Source organism: Phycodurus eques, chromosome 5, assembly GCF_024500275.1.
Source record: "Phycodurus eques isolate BA_2022a chromosome 5, UOR_Pequ_1.1, whole genome shotgun sequence".
In the NCBI taxonomy this organism is placed as follows: domain Eukaryota; kingdom Metazoa; phylum Chordata; class Actinopteri; order Syngnathiformes; family Syngnathidae; genus Phycodurus; species Phycodurus eques.
Genome location: NC_084529.1, coordinates 196,451 through 207,484, shown reverse-complemented (window position 1 = coordinate 207,484; position 11,034 = coordinate 196,451). Strand labels below are relative to the sequence as shown.

At 42.8% G+C, this 11,034-nt stretch overlaps 1 protein-coding gene across 6 annotated transcripts; it reads left to right on the top strand.

Moving 5' to 3' along the window:
- Nucleotides 1–4,359: 4,359 nt before the first annotated feature.
- pdf (peptide deformylase, mitochondrial) lies at nt 4,360–9,801 on the top strand. Of its 6 annotated transcripts, none has more exons than XM_061677750.1 (4): nt 4,360–4,472; nt 8,927–9,007; nt 9,306–9,544; nt 9,640–9,801. In XM_061677750.1, exons 2-4 carry the CDS (start codon nt 8,976–8,978, stop codon nt 9,795–9,797), a joined length of 429 nt encoding a protein of 142 aa, XP_061533734.1. In that variant the 5' UTR covers nt 4,360–4,472; nt 8,927–8,975; the 3' UTR covers nt 9,798–9,801. The 6 variants fall into 6 exon arrangements, with proteins under 6 accessions (XP_061533734.1, XP_061533731.1, XP_061533730.1 ...); XM_061677747.1 differs by having other exon boundaries at nt 4,362–4,571; XM_061677746.1 differs by having other exon boundaries at nt 4,375–4,472; nt 8,927–9,544.
- Nucleotides 9,802–11,034: the final 1,233 nt, after the last annotated feature.

Below are 11,034 nucleotides of genomic sequence, written 5' to 3'. Positions count from 1 at the left end.
TGTCTGAAGTTCAATGCCAAAACAACCCTGAAAACTGCCACGGGAGGCTTCCCAGTGCCCAACTATCAATGGAAAGAAGTTTTTGTAATTGATTTCACAGACATGGGAGCAGATAACCGAGTGGGAGGTTGCAGGTACCTTCTGGTCGCGGTTGATTCCTTCTCCAGGTGGGTTGAGGCAATCCCCGCAATCCCCACAGCCAAAGAAGTGATAGAATTGCTTAACAAAGAACTCATCCCCAGGTATGGCATCCCTACATTGATTAGGTCAGAGTTTAGTTTAGTTTTGTCCGGCAGCACGGTGGACGACTGGTTAGCACATTTGCCTCACAGTTCTGAGGACCGGGGTTCAAATCCCCACCCCGCCTGTGTGGCGTTTGCATGTTCTCCCCATGCCTGTGTGGGTTTTCTCCGGGGACTCCGGTTTCCTCCCACATCCCAAAAACATGCATGGTAGGTTGATTAAAAACTCTAAATTGTCCGTCGGTGTGAATGTGAGCGTGAATGGTTGTTTGTTTATATGTGGCCTGCGATTGGCTGGCGACCAGTTCAGGGTGTACCCCGCTTCTCGCCCGAAGATAGCTGGGATAGGCTCCAGCATGCCCGCGACCCTAATGAGGTTCAGCGGAACAGAAAATGGATGGTTGCATGGATGTCCAACAACCTCACGGTTGGTGCCTGTTATGTCCCAGGAATGTTCTGGTTGGGACTAGATTTACCTTTTGGCCCCAAAGGGTGATACACCCCCCGATTTTCTCATCACACTTTAATCTTAACGTTACCTGCGTTTCGAAAAAAGCTGAATCAACCTATCCTTTTAATGTTGGCGAAATTAATGAAAAGAACTGTGTCCAAACCACTGATCTGTCAGCCCGCACTTCTGGCTCTCAATTGACCTTGGCGAGAGTCGACGTGTGGTGGTTCTGTGGAGGTCAGGTTTTGTATGGATTACTGGCCCCAAATTGGGCCGGGAGGTGTGCTTTGGTCTCTCTTCTCTCGCCCATACAGATGTACAGTGTGTTGGACCTGGACATTGCCAAACAGTTGTCCATCCCGCTGCCTACCTTTACAAGGAGGAAAAGGACCGTGGAGCCCATGGCTGGGAGTCCTGTCTACATCGACGTTATAGGAGTTCCTCGAGGTGTCCCAAAAGAGTATAAATTAGTTGACCAAATTGCAACAGGTTACAAGTCTATTTTCATATGGATAACACCCAACAAGAACATAGATCGCATAAACTATGTACATTATAACGTTCAAAGGTTGACAAATTGTACATGTGATGGCTTCAAGGCGGCGCATGTCCAACTGGCTCCCAACTCATTAGTTGCCTATTAGAACAGGCTAGCACTTGACTCCATATTGGCAGAAAGAGGAGGCGTGTGCTCCATGTTTGGTGAAAACAGTTGCATGTTTATTCCCAATGATATGGCCCCGGATGGGAGTCTCACCAAAACGCTTCACGGTCTGAGAGCCTTATCCAACGAACTTAAAGAACAATCAGGAATAACTAACACGTTTAATGATCTAATGGAAAGATGGTTTGGTTTTTGGTTTGTGATAATTGGTAGTTTGATCATCTCATCCATCCATCTTCTACCGCTTCTCCGAGGTCTGGTCGCGGGGGCAGTAGCTTTAGCAGGGAAGCCCAGACTTTCCTTTCCCCAGCCACTTCATCCATCTCTTCCGGGGGGATCCCGAGGCGTTCCCAGGCCAGCCGAGAGACATTGTCTCTCCAGCGTGTCCTGGGTCGTCCCCGGGGTCTCCTCCTGGTGGGACGTGCCCGGAACACCTCACCGGTGAGGCGTCCGGGAGGCATCCGATTTAGTTTGATCATCTCAATTGGTAATATTCTTGGGGTTTTTGTGTTTGCCGTTGTTGTTGTATTCCTTTCATTAGGGCACTAATCATCAGAAGCATTGAGCGAGAAGTGGGTCGTCTAGAAAACCCCGCTCCCATACCATACCATACCAGATGGCGGGGAGGAAGGCCCTCCTGGAATATCCGGAGGAGGAAACATCTGAGCTCCAACTGGGGCTGGTGGCATTGGATGTGGCGCACTACGAACTGGATCCGGACATCATCTTTTACCTTGATGTTGATGTCGGATTGTAGTAGCATTATTGGATTTGAAGAAAATTATTACTGTGGTTCTGAATTTTTGGATCTCAAAATTTGGCTTATCTCTTAATTTATACCCCTCCTCTTTTTCTTGAAATGTTTACAGGATGAAGTGCAAGTGGAGACGGTTATGAGAACTGTGGAACGCCTGAATAGATGCAGTGGTGGTAATCATAATAGTGGGTTGTTTTCTCCACAAAATGTGCATGGGTGCTTCAGAGATCTGGCAGGAATACCCACGTGGATATCCAAGACAGGCAGATGAAAATGAGTCGAAGACACATTGCAAATTTCATGAGGCCAAGCTATGAAATGATCCTGCTCTTTCTTAAAATGTTCATCGTGTAAATAGGTATCAATAATGTTTTACTCAGTTATTCCTTCTTCGTATTATTATTATTTATTGCGATGAGTCCAGGTTGAAATACAGTTTAATCAAACATATATTTTGACTTGACAAAGATGCAAATTTTGGGAAAACAAGAAAAAAAGTTTCTCCAGGTAGTAAAGTAGTGAACATTGTGAAAAAGTGGAAGATCAAATGTAAACTATAAAAAAAAGTGTCAATTTAATTTAGAGTTGATTTATCAGTCAACCCATGAGCGCCTCAAACCGTTGCTGGGCTGACTTCAGTTGGGCCAGCAAACTCTTTGTGACACCTCTGACTGACCTCCTTGGACTCACGGAGGAATTGAAGGGCGTTATTATGTTTCTGCTGACGCTTATAAGGCCAAGTGGGTGTTGCTGCTGCGACAACTGAAGGTCCAAGCATTATTCCTTGCACCACCGTTGACATGCCAACCACAGGAAAGACAACATCATGATGCTCTCAGGTCAATAAGGAACAGTGTCTGGTCCCTATGAAAGCGTTTTTTTTGCAGATGGTGAAGGGCTGGTACAAGTAGCATTCCCTCAAAGATCTCTACAATAAACATCTGACTCATTGGCGATCAAACATTGTATCTCAGACATCAATTTTTGTCATTTTTTTCCTTCTAGCCTGTCTTTGTGCGACTATCGTCAGCCATAACCAGGTTCACCACAGTGGTGCTATCGATTTGGATTGACTAATGACTATTATTATTATTTGCAGCATCAAATCTTAACCCAAAATGTGCGGCATTCTTTGATAGTGTAATATACTGCAGAACGTCAGTTGTTGATTGAATGATGACACTGAAATATTTTCTCATTCCAGTCTGACACTGGAAGGAAGACATCCATTTTTAATTTTTTTAAATTTTTGTCAAACCTCTTTTGGTGGAGACCTGGAGTGGTCGAGTGCAGGGATTCTCAACTGGTGGGTTGGGACCCAAAAGTGGGTCATGGATTCATTATGAGTGGGTAGCGGACAGATAGGAAACAAATATAGCGGGTCCTTGGTTTAAGACGGTACTGCCATATGACACAAATACTTCATTTAATGTAATTAGGACTTTATGAATTATTACTACTGTGATATTGTGTTTGTTTAAAATATGATACAGTAGACATATTTTCAAATGCAATTTTTTAACAATACATTTTCTTTATTGTTCTTGAATTATATAAAATTGGGTCTAGACTGAGTGACAATAGAAAATGTGGGTCCCAGGGTGACAACAGTTGAGAACCACTGGTCTTGTGTTCCCAAAAGGATTTTTAAAAATATTTTTTTAACTCAACTGGTCTATATTAGTATATAGTACTATAGTATTATTTTTATTGCTGTCGAGTAATTAATCGCTGCGGCACAGTGGACGACTAGTTAGCACATCATCAATCAAAAAATGTATATGTACTCGCAGTCATGTATGCAGATTTCAAATAAACTTTATTTTTTTAAATGCATCTCAAGATTCGAATTAAACTTGCTGGTTGCAATCTTGGCATAGTTTACGTTCTCTCAGAAGTGGACTGGTTGCGTTATAACAGAGAGGCTTTTTAAGGTCATTATTTTAAATCTGATGCATTGACGTCCCTGTCGGCCTATTATTATTATAATACAGGCTTTTATTTTGAAGGTGGCCTACGCCGCTAGTTGGCGACTTATTACCGTAATGCCTAGTATGACCCAAATTAGGGGCGGCTCGCTTGACTTCTTTACGAGTGGAGGCTGGCTTGACCGCAGTGGCACCCTGGTCACGTCGCATAGAAGTGCTGCGACGTTGCACTGCCGCATCTGTTTTCTGTCCATATCTGTGCGGGAGTTTCACTTCCGTCTTCTCGTCAAAATAAGTCAAGCGGTTTAACTAACTGCGTTGCTCCGAGTCAAACACTTTTATTGTGACATTGCTGCGGTCGATGTTGAACCCGGAACTTGTTCGCTTCGTTGCTTCTGCTGTTTCAAGCAGCAAATTCGAAAAACAACAAGTAGGCATTGATTTTAAAAAATACAATAAAAAAACACGTTGTGCTCGATCTCTATCAAGGCCTCCCATTGAACAGAGTAACTGAGGAATTGCATTCAAGGTTTGCATTTCATGGATCCCGGTTGTACTTCGTTTTTTCAAGTGCAGTTCTCCACTATTTCTTGCTTTGTAATGAATGAATGCCTTAACATTTTGCAAATGACATGGCTGGAAGCGTAAAAAAACAAACAAAGCACCACAATGTAATGTATGGAAAATTGATGTCGCTGGTATTTGTATTTAAATATGTGAGTATCAAATGCTGACGCAAGGTTTTAAAATGTATCCAATTACTGCCAACGTGTTAGTTTGATAATGCTACATACTCAAGTAAGCTCTTATTAGAGACAGTTTTCCCATGACTTCATGCTTATCTGGACAAGATTGCAGCCGCCATGTTGGAGGTCGACACTTTGTTTTGTTCTGGTTCTTCCTGAGTGTTTAACTCGATCAATTTCATAGGCAATGTCAAAAAATGGTGAATGATGTGCTGTGTTTGGCTGCAACAAGACAAGTGGGGGGGAGAAAATCTTATTTCACCATTTACAGACACTCGGGCTGGGCAATATCAAGTTATAAGTGGAATCCCTTTATGGTGCTATTCTATATAGCAATATAAATGTAAGCATACAAAAGTGTTTTGAATGGGTTATATAGTCTGTAAGCAAAGCTAAATTGATTTTTAAAAAACAAAGATGTGATTTATTGAGAACATTTATTGAGCAGATCTCAGAACCGCAAACTTAAACCTTAGCACTGTACGGGGAAAATAGTGCCAACGAACAGGAGAAAAAAAAAACCTCGCTAAAATACGTATCAGTGATACATATTTCCAATACTTGCTTTCTTCTTCTTTTGCTTTGGGCTCGTCCCTTTTGGGGTCGCCACAGCGCGTCATCCTTTTCCACGTCAGCCTATCTCCTGCACCCTCCTCTCGAACACCAACTGCCCTCATGTCTTCCCTCACGACATCCATCAACCTTCTCTTCGGTCTTCCTCTCGCTCTCTTGCCTGGCAGCTCCATCCCCATCATCCTTCCACCAATAGACTCACTAGTTCTCCTCTGGACGTGTCCGAACCATCGAAGTCTGCTCTCTCTAACTTTGTCTCCAAAACATCGAACCTCGGCTCTCCCTCCGATGAGCTCATTTCGAATTTGATCCAACCTGGTCACTCCGAGAGCGAACCTCAACATCTTCATTTCCGCCACCTCCAGCTCTGCTTCCTGTTGTCTCTAATCTGTCCATCATGGCTGGCCTCACCACTGTCTTGTAAACTAGCAGAGACTCTTCTGTCACACAACACACCTGACACCTTCCTCCACCCGCTCCGACCTGCTCGGACCCGTTTCTTCACTTCCTGACCACACTCCCCATTGCTCTGGACGGTTGACCCCAAGTATTTAAAGTCCTCCACCCTCGCTATCTCTTCTCCCTGTAGCCTCACTCTTTCCCCCACCACCCCTCTCATTCATGCACATATATTCTGTCTTACTTCGGCTAATCTTCATTCCTCTTCTTTCCAGTGCGTGCCTCCATCTTTCTAACTGTAACTCCAGCTGCTCCCTGCTTTCACTGCAGATCACAATGTCATCTGCAAACATCACGGTCCACGGGGATTCCAGTCTCACCTCATCTGTCAGCCTATCCATCACCACTGCAAACAGGAAAGGGCTCAGGGCTGATCCCTGATGTAGTCCCATCTCCACCTTAAACTCCTCTGTCACACCTCACCGCTGTTCTGCTGCCCTCGTACATGTCCTGTACTATTCTAACATACTTCTCTGCCACTCCAGACTTCCGCATGCAGTACCACAGTTGCTCTCATAGGCTTTCTCTAGATCTACAAAGACACAATGTAGCTCCTTCTGACCTTCTCTGTACTTTTCTATCAACATCCTCAAGGCAAATAATGCATCTGCGGTACTCTTTCTAGGCATGAAACCATACTGTTGCTCGCAAATACTCACTTCTGTCCTGAGTCTAGCCTCCACTACTCTCCCATATCTTCACTGTGTGGCTCATCAACTTTATTCCTCTATAGTTCCCACAGCTCTTAAAAACTACTACACAACACCCATTTCCATCCTTTTTGCAAAGTCTACCACCAAGTTCCTTTCCTGGATGCCGTACTTATCCATTACTTCTTCATCACCCCTGTTTCCTTCACCAAGATGTCCATTACAATCTGCACCAATCACAACATAGGGCTGCATTGTTTTACAGTACAAGCTTTAATTTGCAAAAAGTCACTATTCACGGTAGGGCTCAATCCCTGGCCCTCTTCGGATTCTCGTTCTTGCTTAGGAACTTTCCTTTCCTATCCAAGCGAGATGAACCACAAGTACTTGGAGGATAGGTTGTTTGAATTCTACAAAAAGCTTGGGTAAGGTGCCTAAATGCCACTTTTAGCATAGGTTACTCTTGAGCAACCTTTATGAAAGGAAAGGGGAGATATTACCCACAATCCCTTACGGCAATATTTGAAGCAACAGACCGCCGATGAGGTTTACAGACAGGCAGGAAGACGCCAAGTGTCACGCTAGAGACTAAAAATCATTAAATAAAACAAACATTTCTACACAACAGTAAATATAAACATGCATCGAGAGTAGTCGTAGTGAACAAATAGCAAGGTAAACAAATATTTGCCTCAATAATTGTAAGACTGATATTATATCCAAACTGCTATATAAACACAAAATATGAAATACAGAAAGAACTCCGAGGTACAAAACTTCGGACAGCATGGGGGGAAAAAAAAAAAAAAAAAAAAAAAGCAAGGAAGAAACATTTTTTCTTTATTTCTTCAGAAAGCAGAGCATACAAACGCAGTCGCCAGGGGTGACATTCAATCAGTGGCAAAAAGGAAGATGATCGCATTCCAAAAAGCTGGGACAGGGTCATGCTTACCACTGTGTTACATCATCTTTTCTTATGACAACATTCAATAAACGTTTGGGAACTGAGGACACTATTGAATTCTTTCCCATTCTTGCTTGATGTACAGCTTCAGCCGTTCAACAGTCCAGGGTCTCCGTTGTCGTATTTTACGCTTCATAATGCGCCACGCATTTTCAATGGGAGACAGGTCTGGACTCCAGGGAGGCCAGTCTCCTGCCCGCACTCTTTTACTTCGAAGCCACGCTCTTGTAACACGTGCAGAATGTGGTTTGGCATTGTCTTGCTGAAATAAGCAGGGGCGTCCATGAAAAAGACGTTGCTTGGATGGCAGCATATGTTTCTCCAAAACCTGTCTGTACCATTTCAGCATTAATGGTGCCTTCACAGATGTGTAAGTTACCCATGCCATTGGCACGAACACAGATGCTGGCCTAACCCTGAGCCCATGCAGTGATATCCTTTACGCTTAGATGTCGTTTTTTTGATGCAGTGCTGCCTGAGGGATCGAAGGTCACGGGCATTCAATGTCGGTTTTCGGCCTTGCCGCTTACATGCAGTGATTTCTCCAGATTCTCTGAACCTTTTGATGATATTATGGACCGTAGATGATGAAATCCCGAAATTCCTTGCAATTGTACGTTAAGGACAATGTTCCTAGGACTGTTGGACTATTTTCTCACGCACTTGTTCACAAAGAGGTGAACCTCGCCCCATCTTTGCTTGTGAATGACTGAGCAATTCAAGGAAGCTCCTTTTCTACCCAATCACGGCACCCCCCCTGTTCCCAATGAGCCTGTTCACCTGTGGGATGTTCCAAACAGATGGTTGATGAGCGTTCCTCAACTTTCTCCGTCTTTTTTGCCGCCTGTCTCAGCTTTTTTGGAACGTGTTGCAGCCATCAAATTCTAAGTTAATGATTTATTAGCTAAAAACAATCAGGTTTATCAGTTTGAACATTAAATATCTTGTCTTTGTCGTGTATTCAATTAAATATAGGTCGAACATGATTTGCAAATCATTGTATTCTGTTTTTATTTATGTTTAACACAACATCCCAACTTGATTGGAATTGGGGTTGTAAATTTGTAATCATTGTAGAACACTTTACAAGGGTAGAATCTGTGAAATATTTTAAAAGATGCTTCTTTCATTTTATAATTCAGCAAATATTTTGCAGGTAAATTTCCATCAGCAATAGTCGCCGTCGCGCCATAACATCTTGTCGGAAAAGTGGAGTCGAATTAATTTTCTGTTCTTTCACGTGTTCAAAAGGAGGCACCTTTTCATCTCTCCTTGACCCTCCGATGTACAGTATTCCATCAAAGATGAAGGAAAGGTGGGATAAGATTAGACTTTACGAAGAGGGCCCCTATCTCACAGGAATTCCGGGGTTCAGCAATTTTGAGCTTTAACGTTGTTCTTTACCTGACCATACAGCGACTGGGAAAATAGGCGTGAGTAGTTTACAGAGTACATATTTCTAAATCAATTCCTCTGTATCATATTCTTGCAGAATCAGGCGTCTTTTCCTGACTTCCTGGCTCTGGCCCCGCTATGGCCCGATGTTCTTCAATACTTCATCTGTCTCACTTAGGTTTGAGACTTTGTGCAGCTCTTTCCACTCATTTTCCACACATATTACCAAATTCACACGTACTTGTTGCAAACGCTTACTCCACCAACGTCAAGGTGCGTTCCTACTTTCAGTACATTAAGCAAAAGATCATAGCTCCTCCCAGTCCTCCGTTCGATCATGTGTGTCAGGTAGGGGACCCAGTGCTGCGATCAAGAGCTGTAGCAGTTGACCGTGCAGCTATTAAGGGACCTGAGGTCCAGAAGGTAATAAACACTCTGGTCAAAGTCATGCGTAAATTGGAGTGTGTTGGAATTAGTGCTCCTCAGATTGGGGTGCCACTTCGAATCCTGGCCCTGGAGTATCCTCAGAAGATGTTGGATGTGAGTTCACCTATGTCTAGGAAAGTTCATGGACTCTCCGTTCAACCGCTGAGAATATTTGTCAACCCCGAGCTCAGGGTGTTAGATTGGCAGACAGTGCTCTTACAAGAGGCCTGTGAGAGCATCTGTGGCTTTTCTGCCACAGTTCCACGTTACCTGTCTGTGGAAGTATCAGGTACACCATTTTCGATCTAAATGAGGTCAATTTTGTTGTAAGTATAATCTGCTAAAACTGAGCAAAAGAATTTTGGTGTATCCCACCCCCCTTAGGTCTGAATGAAAAAGGAGAAGATACAACTTGGCAAGGCAGCGGTTGGCCAGCTCGAATCCTGCAGCACGAGATGGACCACTTGGATGGGGTCCTTTACATTGACCACATGGACAGCAAGACTTTCATCAATGTCAACTGGCTGGCATACAATGAATAAAAAAAGAGACCCCGATCAAGCCAAAAAGTGTTTGAGTCTTATCTCTGATGGAAACAAGCATAAAACGAGGGCCTTTTCTCCCAAACATCACAACTACTCCTTCCTCCTTGGACTGAAAAGGAGTCATCGTTGAATTAGGATCCCAATATTCTATCCTCGACTGCATTCATGCATGATTGAACTAAAAAGAATGCTTTATAAATGTCACAAAACATGCACTAATGTCATTACCCAATTGAATAATCTCCAAATGTTGACCTATTTAGTGTCAAATTAGCTGTCAAGTCTAATTTATCTTCGAGCACACTAAGGGTGTATTTAGACTAAGCAATCAGAAACAGACCACCTCCTATTACAAGAAACGCACCTTATTGAGTCAGAAGAAAAATGCCTCATTTCACTCAGGTTATCTCGGCCTTTTATAACTGCAGACAAAGAGGAGTCTCAATACTAGTCCATAAAAGACTACTTTTTACAATAAATAGTACAGTAGCAGATCCAGAAGGCCGATACCTAATTATACAGGCTACAGTATTTAACAAGCTTTACACAATCGTCAATGTATGCGCTCCTGATAAAGATGATCCAGCCTCTTTTCACACTTGTTAAACTTAAATCCTAGATTACCCTATTCCTATAGGAAACATTAAGTATTTAGGTATTAATATTTCGCCAAAACTCACAGAGCTAACCAATCTAGATTACACACCACTTCTGGGGGGGAAAAAAGCTCGTCTGATTTAACACGCTGGAATAACTTTCCTATATCCCTACTGGGAAGAATACTCTCAATCAAAAAGAAAACCTTACCTTAAATAAATTACTCATTTTCAATGATTCCATTTAAGACCACATTTAAATGGTTTCAATCCTTAGATTGTGCTGAAATAAATGTTTATTCCAAAAATAAGAAAAATAGAATTAGTCTAGCCACTCTTCAGAAAAGTAAACAGCTAAATGCTCCCAACTTTAAACACGATTATTTAGCTAACCAATTACAAAACCTCATCGAATGGTTGCACCACAATGAGGAGAAGGATTCTTGGCTAGAATTGGAACAAATAGACTGCAACAACATTCAACTCCCAAACCTCCCATTTATTACCACAAGTCTGAAACGCCATAAATGCTTCAAGAAGCCAACAATCGCATCCACCCGAACGGCTCGGTGGCGACGTTTAGAATCTCCCGGTATGCTCTCCCCAATCTGGCATCATCCAGATTTAGAAATCAATAA